This window comes from Protopterus annectens, chromosome 11.part0 (genome assembly GCF_019279795.1).
Source record: "Protopterus annectens isolate FY-2018-M chromosome 11.part0, PAN1.0, whole genome shotgun sequence".
Taxonomy (NCBI): Eukaryota; Metazoa; Chordata; order Ceratodontiformes; family Protopteridae; genus Protopterus; species Protopterus annectens.
The window spans coordinates 380,915,465-380,932,572 of record NC_056745.1 but is presented as its reverse complement, the minus strand read 5'-3'; the positions used below and the strand labels follow the sequence as shown (position 1 = coordinate 380,932,572).

The following is a 17,108-nucleotide window of genomic DNA, read 5'->3' as shown; positions in this document are numbered from 1 at the left end:
TGCTGATAGAGTTTATAAACATTTAGAAGAAAACTCAATCATGGAAACAGAACAAAAGTGTAACAAATGAAAGTCATATGGAGCAAAGGATCATTTGTTGTTAACTGTCACAGTTTAATTTCTCCAAGTCTTTTGGGTTTCAAATATACCTTCATCACACAGCAGAAAAGCAACTTTGTGCAAACCATCATTGATCTGAAAGTTTTTATCATTAAAACTGAATCTCAGAATATGTTTCCACAACAAAGACCCACAAGGCACTGAAACACAGGCATATCACTCTGACTACAAGTGGAAAAGCCCCAGAAATTACTGTTCACCTCCATACCCAACCATAACCGCATTTGCAAGGCTGACATTGGCAGGATTCTCTAAAACCCCCAACAAAGAGACTTGTACAATAGGAAATCCTCACCCTTACAATTCTCCGCAACAGTCCTACACTGAGTCATGAAAGTGGACGAGAGAGGGACATTCTGGTCAGGGACACTGCAGCATACAACAAAACATCTGGAATTCTCAACAACCCTGACTACTATGAGCACTTCAGCCTTGGAACAATCAAGACAGCATATGAAAATGTCATCACTGAAATCACCTATCTAAATGAGGAGGGCCTCATTAGTAAGAGTTTCCTGGATTTTCTAATGGCAACACATCCCATGCTCTCCTGCATTTTTGGTATCCCCAAACCTCATAAAAACATTTTAGACCCTCCCTACCGACCTGTCATTGCAGTGGAGGTTTAATTACAGAACCTATCTCAGTCTACCTTGAGGGTCAGATTAAACCACTAGCAGAAAGGAACATATCTTTTATCCTTGTCACTACTGATTTCCTTAAGATAAAAAATATCACCATTAACAACAAAGCATGTCTCATTACCATAGATGTTGAGGCTTTCTACATCACACTTCCACATGATAACATTAGGACAGTGATCAAGGCATACTAGAAAGAGTGGAAAGCACTTTGAGAAGAAACCAAAACAATCAGCAGGCTACTGAGAATTCTCCTGGAAAACAACTTCTTCAGATTTGTTAACTCTTTCTAAAGGCAAACTAAGGGTATTGCTATGGGAGCAGCCATGTTTCCTAGTCTGGCAAACACTGCTGTTGGAAAATGGGAAGATGAATTCATTTACCAACCCCCCCTTTTAAGTGTTTATGAGTTGCTAGCTGAGATTTATAGATGACATTTTTATAATATGAAATGGCAACCTGGAACAACTACAGGATTTTTACAACCACATTAGGAACTCAACCAGCTTCCTTAAATTCACCACCACCCACAGGCAGAACTTAGTAAACTTCCTGTACTCACTCACCAGCAAGCCTGGAAATGGTTATTACCTCAAAAACAAACTTTACTGCAAGCCCACAAGTGTCAACCTTTTGCTGCACAAAAACAACATATAGCCCTTCAAAAATGAATGGAATGTTATAAAATCCCAAGGACTGAAAAACGCTAGGCTCTCAAAAGAACTTAATTTTATGAAAAACCTTCTAGACCTGGAAAAAGATTCTTTAGCCACAGACTACAGCATAAAAATGATTAAGGACATTTTCAACCTTATGAATCCAAAGTAACAACCTAGACTCCTATTCTGCCAACAACTACAATGGCTGCAAGCTCCAGACACTAAATAGACACAAGAATAAAAATAAAAGGAACACCAGCATGACATTAAATTATTCCATGGACTCCACTGAACTAAAGAAAGCCATCAATGAAAAATGGTGCATCATCAAGGACAATACCCTCAAAAATATCCTGCCACTGAGACCAAGCTTCACTTTAAGAAGAAATAGGAACATCTGACACTTCCTGGAAACCAATACATTACAACAACCATATGATTTACTCCCTGGTACTTTCCCCTGCAGCCCACCACCTTGCAACTACTGCAACTTTATGTTTGTAAGTGATAAAATGGGCTTTTGATGCCCTAACAACAAGAAATACTACAGCAAGATAATCAACAAGCTAAAAACAGGATTGCCCGACACTGTACAGATATAAGACAAAAAGCACTCATAAGCACTCTTGCAAAGCAAGTCATTGAAAATCTGGCCACATCACCTTCTCCTTCCACATCATCCGTAGAATTACAGCTGAACCATTAGAAGGTAGCACCAATGACAAACTGGAGAACAAAGAACTTGAATGGCAAGTAAGACTCAATGCTGGAAAGGCACCTGATCCTTCTTTGATCAACTTGTGTACTAAACCTCAGAAAACTGGAACATCACATGCACTAGTAACCACTTTGGATGAAAGGACCTCCTCGAGGCTTTGACCTCCTTGAACTAAATCCAGCTAGGATTAAAACATGTAATCACTGTTTCCCATCTGCAAGAACTATTACTGTTGATGTTGGCTTAGTTTTTTTTTTTTTTACTTTAACTTTAAACTTTTCTAGTAGACTCTTGGTCCATCAATGTACTTAATATCATTGTTATTGGCCTCTAAATTCAGGTCCCTCTCCAAGGCCTTGGACCAACTATTCTTCTAGTTACCGCATGGACGTTTATCTAGCTTGGTATGCAGAACTTCCCCCAAAGAATTTTTTCGTAAAGTTCATAGCTTACATTGCCTTGCTGTTATTACAGTCAAATTGCAATACAGTTACTGGCTCAATTACAAGTTGTTTGTTTATTTTATTGTATTTTACATTTGTTGACTTGGTTTGTCTGACTGAACGAAGTGGCCCCTTTTCAGCGAAGGCCAGGAGAGAAAAGCTCCACATGTTCTACAGATTATAATTTACAAAAATAAGTAAACAGTCAGCAACTGGTTTACAGGAAATATTCAAAGCAACATATACATAAAAAACAGGGATTTACTACAGTAAACTAATCATTATGCCTGTCAGATTTAGAATCCTACATCATTCAGAAGGACAAACAATAGTTTTGCCACCAGATGTAAACTCTTATATTATGCAGATAAGAATTATGTAACGTGCTTAGGATAGAGAAGTTAATGCGAGACAAGGTCTGGAGAGTTAGAGAAAGTTACATAGGCTGGGAGCAGATAGAGGTTTGCAGTTAGGGTTGATAAGCTGTTTAAGGGGGCTGGGTACAGAGGCAGGTCCATTGGCTTAACAGGTATTCTTTAGTGGCTAGCTTGAATTGACTTAAGTTGCTTGAGTGACCTGATCTCTAGTGGGAGTTTGTGCCATGACTTGGAAGGATTATAGCTACAGAGAATACATCCTTTCTTAGTTTTAAGTTTGTGGATTTGTAGCAGAACTAGGTTAGAGCTCTGGAGGGATCTAGCAGCTGAATAGTGGGAGATGACAGATGATAGGGTAGGACAATAAGAAGCTGATAAAGGATGGAGTGGATGATCTGGAGTTGAGGGAGAAGAAGCTGGTGAGGTAGCCAGTTAAGGTGTTTAAGTGAGAGACAGTGAAGTGACTTGTAATTCTGATGTGCTGCAAATTTGGCTATCCTGTTGTAGGTAGATTCAAGTTTGACAAGGAGTGTGGAGTTGAGGCAAGTAAGAATTTGATAGCCATAAAATAGACTGGGTAGTTTATCACTTTCTACCTACCAACAAAGGTGTTTTGCTTTATTTTTCTTTAACAATTGGCAGACTTTGATAAACCCAACTCTTATTTCTGCAGGGCCACGTTGTAGCTTGTCCCTACACTAGCCACTACTTTTCTGGCTTTACACTAACACTACTTTTTGGGTTTACTGTCAAGGCCAATAAATATTAGCAAGATTGTTTCTTCCTGTCCTCAAACCCATACACTCCATAATACAAACTCATTTTTTTCTACTCCACACAAAGCTCCTAGCTTTCCTCAGTCTTTTTACTTGTTTTCTTATTTTATTTTGGCTGTTTTGTCTTTTGGCTATTCTAAATGTCCCTCCTTAGAATTTTAAATACCAGACACATTCCCTCAGGATGTTTTATCCCATTTTTTTTTATTCTGAGCATAACTGAAGACAAAAGCTGCACACCCCCACCTTAAAGTTCACTTTTGGGTAGTCAGGAGCCCCCATGCACCTGGAAGACATTGATCTCCATGTTCCCACTCCATTTTAGTCTCACAAGCATCCACCATAGTAATGCTTGCTCTACTTAATTTAGCAGGTATTGATTAACTTTCCATATTGTTCCTGTTTCAACTGGTTTCTGTCCTCATGTTATAACTGAAACTAGGAGGCACAAACACTCGCATTAATATCACACACTAGCACATCTGGTAAATCCAAGTGGCTGGCCGTCTCACACAGGAAATAGAAAACCATTTTTTCTGACTCTATAAATCTGGTTATTCTCTATTACCCAGGGTCCATCTCTGACCAGGCAGCCAACCATCCCCCCGACTAACCCACATTCTTTAGCTCCATACAAAGGGCAACATTTGCTTGAATTTCTGCTTGGAGTTGTTTTAAGACTTTCTAGATTACCCTTCAGGTTTAGATTAAGTAAAGGGCAGATCTGACAAGGCTTTACAGTAAAGGGCTGATAAAGATTCATATTTCTCATTTTAACATGGAAGCTACTATATCTAAACTTGTTTAGTATTTCCATTACTTCTAGGTTTAAGTTTGTGCTTTATACTTATGTAACTGTATTTGGTACAAGACCTGATAGTGAAAGTTTTAGTGTTATAGAACTGACAGTTGTGTTTTTTCTTTTGGCAACAAAAGTTTTTTTTTCTTCAAATGAAACTCTCACAAAAAGTTTTAAAAGATGGGCTATGGTTACTCAGAGGGCCAACCTCTCGGGCCCTCTTCCAAAAGGAACACACCCATGGGGACCCAACATGGCCCTAACATGTTTGCAATAAATACAGGTTGCTGCTGTCACTCTTTTATAAAACAGAGCTCATGTGCCCCTCTAATAAAAAAAACATTTGAAAAGAAGAAGAACAGGCTTCTGCATTTACTTTCTTCATTTAAACGTTTATCCTCGAGATTACAACTAGTTTTCATGGGAATTTTAATTCAAACCAGAGCATTCTACTGAAAAAGAGGAATTCCAGTCAGCATATTAGAGATACCAGCTCAATGAAGAAATGTCTCTTACTACCTCCAACCCTTTCAGGGGCAAGTAGGTTATATCTATGTTTCCTGTGTTCTAGGCTTACTACTGCTTACTACTACTTACTACTTGGCAAGTTAGCACTTCTTCAACCTCACCTTTTCTGACAGGACAGGCAATTACACTGTTATTCTATACAGTATCTTGGGAGACTCTTTTCTCTAACACTGTCACTATACAAGGCACTTGGACACAAATACACAAGCACCACAAGCAAATTCAAACATGCACAGCACTACATTTAGTCCCTAACTCACAATCACTCACAAAAACAGACCAAGATTTTCACTCACACACACACACACACACACACACACACACACACACACACACACACACACACACACGCACACACAGACACACCCCAAATCCCACTTAAATTCTACACGCAATACAAAACATACTTGAAACCAAGTGCTTTTGATATGTTTTTCCACCCAGAAATATTTTTGAATAAATTGTTCAACACACTGATGGATAACCATACATATAAACACATTTTTACATCTTAATAACCGTATATAGAAATACACTCTAATGTGTCACAAACTAGTAAACTTACCTTAAAACTGTCAGTGTATAAGGAGTTGTACTGTGCTAAAATGTGGGAAGAAATGAAACTGCTATACATTCAGACAGGAGTGTACGGTTGGTAGTCAGAGATGATACAACAGTACATCAACAGGCAAGTCTGATGGTGTGTGCCTTTGTGCATCAGACATACTTGACAAAGAAAGCTGAGATCTTAGCCATGTCAAAGAATGTTAACATGGACAAATAGGAAGTCTGACAGTAGAAGATTACATAATAACTTTTACACAATTTTATAGAATTAGTAGCTTTTTTAAATTATCACATTTGTCTTGGTGAAAACAGACAGGCATACCTACTTTCAAATTTACTACATCGTTAGCTCCAAATAACATTTCCCCAAAGGAAGCAGACTAGAGTATGTAAGACAAAATAATTTATTTGAATATGCTCTTATCTAAAATAGAAAATCTGTTTTACAAAATACAGTTGTACAATTCTAGTTTACATCTAAAGAAAAAAACACCAATTGCAGTAAATACGTAGAAAATATGCCGCTAGACTCCACTTGAATGAAGGTGAAAAGAATTTATTCCATCACGAATACACGTACAAAACACATAACCGCATATTTTCTACGTATTTACTGCAATTGGTGTTTTTTTCTTTGGTTCAACAGCAGTATCCGATATTTTTTACTTATCTAGTTTGCATCTAACTTATTAGCTCTTTTCTAACTTACCACTGACAAGCTCCATGGAGCACAAGTCACTAGTCACAATGTCCCACTACCTCATTTGACTGCCATGGAAAACAGATAAAAGCAGTCAAATTAAAAAGTGTTTTAGTGGGGAACTGCCGCACTCCCCACACCTGAACATTAGATATACTTATTTCTCACATTGCATCAACATTGGGGAAAACAGATTAACTGCATTTCCATTTTCTCAAAGCAGATATGACCTCAGAGGTAGTATATTTACAGATCAGAGGTACTGCAAAAAAAAGCCCCACATCAGGGAATAGATGTCATAGATCACAACAGCTGGTGTAATCTGTAACAGCATAACTGTGAGGAAGGAAACTTGGTGGTAACTCGAAAAAATCTTTTGTATCACCTGTCTTAAGTATATTGTCATGTGCTCTGCTTCTGCTGTGGACCTCTGCATTTCACACCGGGTTTTACTCATAAACTGCACAACTAATACAAAACTATCAACAATTCAGGATACATCTCATATCTGTGAAATGTATAATGCAACGAAAAAGTATGTTTTAAAAAAAAACAAACCAATCCAGTCCTTAACAGTGGCCAATTTTAAGTTACAGACATATTTATATATACTTGGCAAAATGTTCATATTGGTAAATTAAAATACACAAAGTTAGAAAGCAAGTGTAAAAGTCTAAATGTTAGGTTACAAAGAAACATTGGCCGGAATATCTGCTTGCACCCCAAACTGGTCTGCAAGTTTCTTCAGTCTTTCTTCCAACAAAATATTCTTCTTTACTTCTTGGTTATAATTATATTTCAAATCTTCAATTTCTTCAAAAAATGAAGGGTCAAAGTTGTCCAGTTCTTTTTTCAACTTTTTGACTTCCTCCTTAAAATAAAACTGGTACATTGTTAGAACCCAAGTAAACTGGTATTTTACTTCACATAACATGGCATTAGACAAAAAGTAAGCAGCAGCATAAATAATACACTTTTCAGGCACAAAGTAGCAGCAGTATCACTGACTGCATTAGTATGTGAACAAACAATGTTTTAGGTAGAAAATGACAGATATGAGTACTAAGCATGTTAACCAACCTTCAAAAGTCACCCACTGTGCTTAGAAAATCTCAGGCTTCTGCCTATGCACAATATCCCCCTACACTGAGTATCGTGTGTAATTCTCTAGCATTTCCATTTCTTCACCCAACTTAGGCAAGGAGCGGCAGTTACAAGAAAACATATTAACAAAGTTATGAAATTAGCCACCTGAACTTTACTTAAAGCAGGACATCTGTGACTGTGCCATACAAAAATGTAAGGATAAAATAAGGAACCTGCTGCAAAGGATCATATCAAAGATAACTGATAAAGTCTCCAAATGCAAAAAATGGCACAAATCACCGGGCAGGTAAAACGTATTTAATATAAGACACAAAACAAATGCTTTTTTGTTAAATAGGTGATAAAAGTGTTTTGTGTCTTATATTAAATACCATATATCTGCCCTGGTGTGTCGAGCCATTTTTTACATCTGGTTACTTTTGTCATGTTTGGCTCGTTACTTTCTTGAAAGACCTTTCTTTGGGATTTATAACTGATACAGTGACTACTTACACATATAGCACAAATGTGAGTATTCACATCATTTTATATTCAAGAAGCCCCTTTGTAGTGGGCAGACTACTGGGTACATATGAGAAGTTATGACATTTTCTCTTTAAAAGGGCCCTTTGCTATGGTAGTCTCAAGTACTCTCTCCAGGCGATCTCAGTGACAGTTTCTTGTAATTGAAATGGCCATCCCAGACAGAAGGAGGCAGTGGGTGTATAAAATACAAATGCTGAAGAGGGCCTCTCAAGGACAGCGGATACAATAAATACTGTCTGAATATCCTTTACATCTTGCTTTAAAGGATTATTTACTGTAAGAATACTCTCGGGCAGAATCACAGGCAATATCTGCAGTTTTTTAAAGACAATGGCAACAGGGGCCAATCCACCTGTAAGGCAGTCAAACAAAACATCTCTGCAGCACAGATGTGCTGAGTCCTGAAGCAGATGTCCTCCTCCTTATATACCTTTTTTTCTAATAAATGCTTGTAAAATCACTTCACAACTAACTTCCTTTCTCCACTATTGTCTTTACCTGTAATTAGTCCCTGTACCTTCTTTTTGCACTGTTTAAGACTCATGTCCTCTTTACAAACCCAGTGCTAACCTATATGCCTTACTGCACATATTACCATTGCTTGGTTATTTTTATTATATTTGTTTTATTATTTTTGCTATTTTTTTTTCTTACAATTTTTTTTTGATTTTGCAGTTTGTAATTTATTTGTATTTGTATTTTATTCATGTCTTGGAGCTTATCTCCCCGGGCCTCTACTGAAAATGGACATATATCCAGTTAGACCAGCTCGGTCAACAAATGTAAAATAAAAAAATAAAATAAATAAATGTCCAAACTACAGTACTTAGTGCCTCTAAACCATCTGGTGGGCAGCCTAGCAGAAGAGTTTAGTTAGCTAGAGCAGGACATTATCAGAAAAGATAAAATTTGACATGTAGTCTAAAACAATGCAGAGAGGTCATGGATATTCAGGCTAAGGCACTGTCAGCTGAGGACCAGCCCCTTTATTATGACTGTAATCCAAATGGTAATGAACTTACCTGCAGATGCTGTTTCTCGATCTCCGTTGTTTTCAGCTGTGTTTGCAGATCCACAACATCTGCCATAAGCTGGTCATGTTTTCTGCCTTTTTCCAGCAGCCCATCATATCCTGAAGAAAAGAACAGGTTATGTTGTGAGTTGTGTAACTCAATGGGGAAAATTATCAAAAGGTAAACCATTACAAAATTAAATTTAACAGCAAAAACTTCTGTAACAGCACTCACTAATTCTTATGCAGTCATTAGTGGCTTACTAAAACTGAACCAGAAAGCTGTACCAGATCATCAAAGCCTCTAAGATACTAGCTAAGACTTATTTTGCTAAGGGTGTCAGTATTTAACTGCAAGTAACTCTGTACTGTTCAACTAGCTTAAGACTTAAAGCATGCAAATGTATATGTCCTTCTATATCACTGTTGCAGTATTCGTCATAGAAGGATGTCTCGCCCAGTACAGCTCGACACTCAGCCAGTATGAAAAAAGCCTAAAAAAAATCTTGTGTTCCCCACACAGAATGTAGGGCAAAAAAGGGGTGTACAGACGCAACTACCTAGAACTTCTTTTGCTGCCAGTTTGAATGCAGTTTTTGCCACTTGGTTTGAACCAGATAAGAGCCCCGTTGGTTGTTGTTTTTTTTTTTTTTTTTTACTTTTCTTGATCTTGTATTTTATTTTTACTACCTTGAGTTCATGTCATCCAAGTAGGGAGGTGGCCAGTGTGGGAGGCAGATTCCCCATAAGGATCATCACAAACAGGTCTTTTTTGTTTGGGTGCTTCACATGACCTTACCTCTTGTGAAATCTGTAAGGCATTTGTGTCCAAGACACCCTTAAGCTGTTTGTCTTCCCTGGTCATTTATCTTGAAAACTAGTGGGTTAAACAGTTAGCCCAGTGTACCATGGCAGAATCCTTTAATCACAAGATGCTCCCACTAAGTAAAAGAAGGCCAAGACATCTTGCCCAGCCGCCACTGGATGTCCCTCTAGTAGCAGGTAATAGCTCTGTAGGTACTTCAGCATTTATGTTGGATTCTTCTCCTGCCATCCTGCTGACGGCCAGCATAGATCTGTCTTATTGCACATCCTCTGAGGCTTTGCAGCAGTCTGCTCTGGATGTCAAGGGGAAACTGAAGTTGTTTGCCTTGGAGCATTCTAGAGGAATTAAGCAGATATTGGTTAGGGAGTACGTTCTGGGTTCTCTAGAATCTCGCCAAGGGTCATAACCTCCAGTATTTGTTAGGGCTGATGTTCCTTCTAAGAAAAAACAAAAAATGAAGCATGTTTTGGTTTGTCCTATGGATCCTCAAAGGGAATGGCAACAGTTTACTCAAGGCTAGTTTTCTGCCTTAATGGCCCTAAAGCCTCCTCAAGGGGTTTCAGTACCTGCTCCTTCTTGGGCCTCTACCCCTTCTATATGGCTTAGGGAGCAAGATTCCTCAGTTGAGGATTCAGTGTCTGGTGACGTGTGTTTGTCCTATTCTTCACAGATGTGTTTGCCTTTGGCTTATGGTTCTGATGAAGAGGAATCTGATAACCTTGAGTTTCCTTTCGAGGAATTGTTCTTTGGGGGCACAATTGCTAGGATGATGGAATTCTTTAAGTGGATTCTTCTCAAGTGTCTGATATTCAGAGAATATATTAGGAGTTGCTTCAGATGGATACAACTAAACCATCAACAGTTCCTCCTGCGTTGCCTGCCTTGTTAGATACTTTCATTGCTGCTTCCAAGTCTCCTGAGTCTCAGCTTCCTGTTCCTACAAAACCTGATAGGTTCTGTCAGGATTCTGAGGATTGTCTACTTTTATTTAAATACTCTTCTACTGATCCTGCTGTGGTGTCAGTCTCTTCTGACAAACCTTCTAAACTTTTGCCCTCTTCCAAACTTGTCTTCTGATAAGGACAGTAGGGTAATGAAGAGGATTGGCAAGAAAGTTTGCACTGCTTCTATTTTGGCCTTTAGTGTTGTTAATTACCAGACCCACATAACCAGGTATGCTCTGGTCTTGATTGCTGAGGCTTGTCAGGTTATCTCTGTCCTCCCTGATTCTGATGGCAAATCCTCTGCCTTATCTTTTTTAGGTTCTGCTTCTCAAGTGGTTCGCCACTCTGTTAAGTGTAGCTATGATACTGCTGATGCATCTTCTAGGGCTGCAGCTTTTAGGCCCATCATGAGGTGTTATTTCTGACTTCATCTCCAGTCTCTACTTGAGGACATTAAGGGCAAGTTGTTGGATGCTTCTTTGGACAAAACACATCTTTTTTGGGACTGTTACTGCTAACAAGTGTCTTCAAGAGAAAGGCGAAGCCTTGCAAGACCTTTTTTTGGCTCTTCTATCCCTAAGTTCCAGAGGAATTATCCTTCTATGTCTGTTTTTGGTTGCAGACAACCCCATAATTGCAGGAAGGGTGGGAGGCCTCCCCAAGGCTTCCCAGATTTCTGTGGCCCAGAAGCCTTCTTTATCTGATAAGACTTCTTCTCTTTGACAATTCACCTCCCCTTCTTTTAGACCAGGTTCCTTTGTCCCTTTGGCTATCCCTTTGTCTTCCAAATTGGCATCTCATCACTTTGGACCTTGGGTTCTTTCTGTCATCCATCAGGGTTACTTCATGGTATGGAAATTTCTCCCTCCTTTTTCAGGCATTCCTCAACCTCCTCTAGATCAACTTCCTCATTTTCTGGAGGTACTAGGGTCCGTGCTGAACCAAGGGACCATTCAACCTGCTCTCCCTTCCTAAGTGGGAAGGGGTTTTTATTCTAGAATGTTCCTGGGTCCTCGAAAGGAGGGGACTTGGAGACCTATTTTGGATGTCTCCTGGCTCAACACCTTTCTTGAGACCCCTTCTTTTTGGATGCTTACTCTTCAAACTCTGTTTCCTCTTTTATAACCCCAGGGTTTACTGGTATCCTTAGATCTGAAAGATACTTACCTTCATATCCCTATTCATCCTCTCTTCAGGAAGTTTTTACATTTCTCTATGTCTTCCTCTCATTTTTGGTTCTTTGGCTTTTGGTCTCTCTAGTGCCCCAAGGGTATACACAAAATGCCTAGCTTCTGTGATTGCCATTTGCTGGCTCCAAGCCATTCAGATTTTCCTTATCTTGAAGACCTGCTGCGTCAGGCACCTTCTCCCAGTCGATTGTTACAGGATCTGCACTTCACCATCTCTCTTCTTCAAAGTCTGGGGGTTTACTATCAACTTCCAGATGTCCATCATGACTCCCTCTCATGATCATGTGCATCTGGGATGCAACATTTAGACAGTGCCAATGTTGGTGTATCTTCTGCCTCCAAAGGTATTGCCGTTGACAACTTTCTTTCAATCTCTTCTTCCTCTGACTGCCATGCCAGCCAGGGAGTTTCTTTGAGCCTTAGGATTCATGGCCTCTTCTATTCCAATGTTTCTTCTTGCCATACTGGATATGCAGAAGCTTCAGTGGTACCTCAAGTCAATTTGGCTTCAGCATTGTCACCCTCTGAACTTCAGTGTACCTCTCTTTCCCTGTCTCAAGAAGGAATTTGAGTGGTGGATTCAACAGTTCTCTCTCAACCCCGGGCTGGCCCTTTCAGCTTCCCGTCCCTTCTCAAGAGTTGTTCACCAATGCCTCAGACATGGGGTGGGGTGGGGGACCTCTCTTGGTCACCTGAAGGTTCAGGGTCTTTGCCTCCCCATCAGGAGTCAGACCATATTAACATTAAAGAGATGACAGCTCTGATTCTGGCCCTTCAGGCTTTTCACCCCAAAATTCTCTCCAGGCCTCTTAAAGGTATACACAGACAACACTACAGTGATGTGGTATGTCAACAAGCAAGTGGAAGAAAATCTTACCTCTTCTGTGGGATGGTGCTTCAGGCTTGGGAATTGGCTCTCAGTTATCAGTTAACTCTTCAGGCAGTACACATTCCTTCAGACCATAATCTGATGGCAGACTCTCTAAGCAGTCCAAAACACAAGCTCACAAATGGATGCTTCACAGAGATGTGTTTCTGGGCATTGTCCATTGGTGGGCATTCCTCAGGTAAATCTTTTTGCCTCCCCTCTAAATAGGCAGCTTCCTTTCTTTTGTTACAGAGTGCCATGCCATCTGGCATGGAAGACAGATGCCCTTTCCTTTCCTTGGATGGGGATGTTTCTTTATGCTTTCCTCCTCTTCCTCTACTTCCAAGAGTCCTGCAGAAGATTCAGCTGGGCTCCCCAAAAATTATTCTAGTGACTCCCTTTTGGCCAAGACAGCACTGGCATCCCCTCTTAATGCATCTGACCAGCAGCAATCATAACAAGTTACCTCACCAGTTGGGTCTCCTCACACAGGATAAGGGGTCTGTAATCCATCCCCACTTGTCCACGCTGCAACTAAGATTGTGGGTGACAAGGTTTTGATCCCTTTCAAGCATCTCTTTTCTGAGGATGTGCTCAGGATTTTACAGGAAGCAAGTAAACCCTCAACCAGAAAATCTTATATGTCCAAATGAAAAAGATTTTCAGTCTGGTGCCATGCTCATAACAGGACCCTTTTTCAGTGGGGGTCCCTCTGGTCCTTACTTATTTGTGTGAGTTGTTCCAGTCTGGCTTGGCCTATTCTTTTGTGAAGGCCCATTTGTCAGCCATTTCTGCTTGTTTGTCTTTGAATCCTTCTTTGACTTCTCATTTTGAGATCAAACAATTTCTTAAAGGTGTCCTGCACATTAGGCCTCCAAGAAAACCTATTCTTCCTCCTTGGGACCTTAATTCTGTTTTGGAAAATTTGACTCAGGTTCCTATTGAACCTGCAGATTCTGCTTCTTTGCAACATTGAACCTGGAAGGCTGTTTTACTGCAGGCTTTTACTTCTGCTTGGAGGGTTTCTGAGCTCCAGGCACTTATGGCCATCCCTCCTTTTTTGGTTTTTCACAGGGATAGGGTGTCCCTTTGTACTAATCCTTCTTTTATGCCCAAGGAAGTAAACGAGTTGTCCTTAAAGCAGTTGGTACAGCTCCCTTCCTTTTTCCCTTCTCTTCAGTCTGCTAGTGAGAGAGTCCTGCATACTTTGGATTTGCACAGACAGCTCAGGTACTATTTGGATAAAACTAGGACTATTTGTAAGTCTAATCAGCTTTTTTGTTTCCTTTCATCCCAGGTCCTTGGGTTTTGCTGTTTCTAAGCAAACTGTCTCCTCCTGGATATCTAAGGCCATTTATTTTTGTTATTCTTTTCATGGCAATTCTCTGTCTACTTCTGTTAGAGCTCATTCCACTAGAGTTGTTGCCTCTTCTGGTGCCTTCCTCAAAGGGTTGAGACACCAATTCCATCTTTGAAGCTGCTACTTGGTCTTCGGTGCATACCTTTACTAAGCAGGAGATGTTGGATATGTTTTTTAGGGCTAGAGCAGGTTTTGCTAAAACTATTTTATGTGGGTTTGAAAAAAAGACTATTAAACCAAATAAAAATAAAACAAACTGGTAAAAAAACAAAAAAAGCAATGGACAGAAGACACTCCGACAAAAATCCAATTCAGTACTTCAGTAGTTTAATAAAGTAGTTAGCGCTTTCGTACAGGTCAATGCCTGTACTTGTTCAGACAAAAGACACCATTAACAGAATTACTTAAATACCTTCTCCCAACAGATAACCATACCTACCAAAAATCACATGATCAATTAATAAGAAACTTAATAAATTTAAATGCATTGGCTTATAAAATAGTCTTTTAAAACTGGTAGAGGTGAAAAACTGATAGCAAAAATTCTCATTAAACATAACTAAAATATATAATAAATATGTGCATATATTCAAAAAATAATAAAAATCCCATCTTATATAAACGACAATTGCATGTACTATTACGTACATTTATATAAATATATAAATATATATATATATATATATATGTATAAATAAACCTTAAAAATCAATAAGCTTGCAAATAATGAACCACATAAGAAATATATGTACATGTATCAACATTCTTATCTTATTAAACTCCTTAGTTTCAAAATACAAGCTATGGAGCAGACATCATTGATGCCTGGATGTCTAAAGGCATCACACCCGAGTTTCCATAAAAGCTCACACCTTTCCAACCATAATGGAATGGGGCCACCCCTTGGGAGGGTGGCCTAATGGGTAAGGTGTTTGCCTTACAAACACAAGGTGCAGGGGTTGAGTCTCACAAGGTGTAATTGGCTAAGCTTAAAATGGCTCGCAAGGGCAGTTAGCTTAGTACTAACCTATGAACCTAATGGACCCATTAACTTGTTCTAAAACCCTAAAATCAAAGGTGTGGTATGGGTGATTAATTATGTGTTTTGCCAGGGCATTCTCAACTTTTTTGTTTTTAATGGCATATATACATTCATACAACCTGTCCCTGAGTCTTCTATCTGTCTTTCCAATATAGAAGACGGGACATACTTTACACTTGGCCAGGTATACTATACTTCTTGAATTACACTTAAACATGACATTGGATGAAAATCTGTGATCCCTGACTGTGAAAAAAGAACCAGTGTTAATGAACCTACAATAAGGGCAAGCCTCACATCTAAACATGCCTTTTACCCTTGAATTGGTTACCTTTTTAGTTTCTAATCATCATCTTCTTTCGGCTGTTCCCATTAGGGGTTGCCACAGCGGATCATCTGTTTCCATTTCTTCCTGTCCTCTGCATCTTGCTCTGTCACACCAACCACCTGCATGTCCTCTCTCCCCACATCCATAAACCTTATCTTAGGCCTTCCTCTTTTCCTGTTACCTGGTAGCTTCATCCTTAGCAACTTTTTCCCAATATACTCAGCAACCCTCCTCAGCACATGTCCAAACCAATGTAATCTTGCCTCTCTGGCTTTGTCTCCAAACCTTCCAACCTGGGCTGACCCTGTAATATACTTATTCCTAATCCTGTCCACTCTCGTCACACCCAGTGCAAATCTTAACATCTTTAACTCTGCCACATCCAGCTCTAACTCCTGCCTTTCAGTCAATGCCACTGTCTCCAACCCATATAACACAGCTGGTCTCACTACCCTCTTGTAGACCTTCCCTTTCACTCTTACTGGTACTCGTCTGTCACAAATCATTCATGACACTCTTCTCCACCCACTCCATCCTGCCTGTACTCTCTTCTTCACCTCTCTTCCGCACTCACCATTACTCTGAACTATTGATCCCAAGTATTTAAACTCATCCACCTTTGCCATCTCAAATTTTGCCCCCTTTTAAAAATAACCACCGGTTCTGTGGGTAAATTATTCCTCACATTCTCATCTGCTGTAATCAGATCCCAATTTTTATACAAACTATGTTTTAAAAGAAGGGCCTCATTACTAAAGGGGGTGATGAAGGACAAAGTGTAGTCAGTAGTGGAATTCATATGTAAGCAACTAGTTTGATGGCAAGTTGTATTCCCAATCACCACCTCATCTATTTGGGAATCATTCAAAATTGCTTTGAAAAAACAGTAGACCTTTTGAAGGTTACTTCATTTAATATATCATTCAATAATACCTGCAGGTAACCACGCTTCAAAAACATGTCCTTTAAAAGTTGACATTCCACTAAAAATTCATCAAAATCAGAAACCATTCTAGCTGCTCGGACAAGTTATTCTTTGACAACTGATTTTTTCTGATGTCCTGGGTGGGATCTAGAAAAGTGTATGAAGGAATTGGAGTAAGTTTCCTTCCTAAAAATAATGGCAACATTACACTGTCCAGTATGGTCCTTACTGAAATGTATATCCAGATAAGAAATACTTTCTCTCTGGAAATCACTAGTAAATCTTAGGAACTCTGTGGTAGTATTCATATAATCAATGAGTTGCCTAAAAACTATCTCGTTACCTTTAAAGATGATGAAAATATCATCCAGGTAATGGGTGTAGAAGTGAATGAAATCCGAAAAAGGATTATTTTTCAACATATACTCTTTCTCCCAAAAGACCGTCACAAGATTAGAGAAGCTGGCACCACATGGTGATCCCATGGCGACACCTGTTGTTTGCACGTAGTAGGAATCGTCAAACGGGAAAAAGTTATTTGTGAGTATTAGGTCCAAGAATTTAAGAACCAAGTATAACTCATCGTTGTCAATACCTTTACCTAAAAGTAACTGACTAACCCAGTCTATACCCAGGTCATGTGGTATCACCAT

General features: G+C 39.4%; 1 protein-coding gene across 1 annotated transcript in view; it reads right to left on the bottom strand.

Moving 5' to 3' along the window:
- Positions 1–6,018: 6,018 nt before the first annotated feature.
- The window catches only part of CEP290 (centrosomal protein 290), a 3,346,332-nt gene continuing 3,335,242 nt past the window's right edge, over positions 6,019–17,108 (bottom strand). The window contains exons 52-53 of the mRNA XM_044087863.1: positions 8,983–9,092; positions 6,019–7,199 (exon numbers count right to left, since the gene is read on the bottom strand). Of these exons, the coding sequence (XP_043943798.1) occupies positions 7,014–7,199; positions 8,983–9,092 (296 nt within the window). The 3' untranslated portion in view covers positions 6,019–7,013. The remainder of the gene's footprint in view (positions 7,200–8,982; positions 9,093–17,108) is intronic.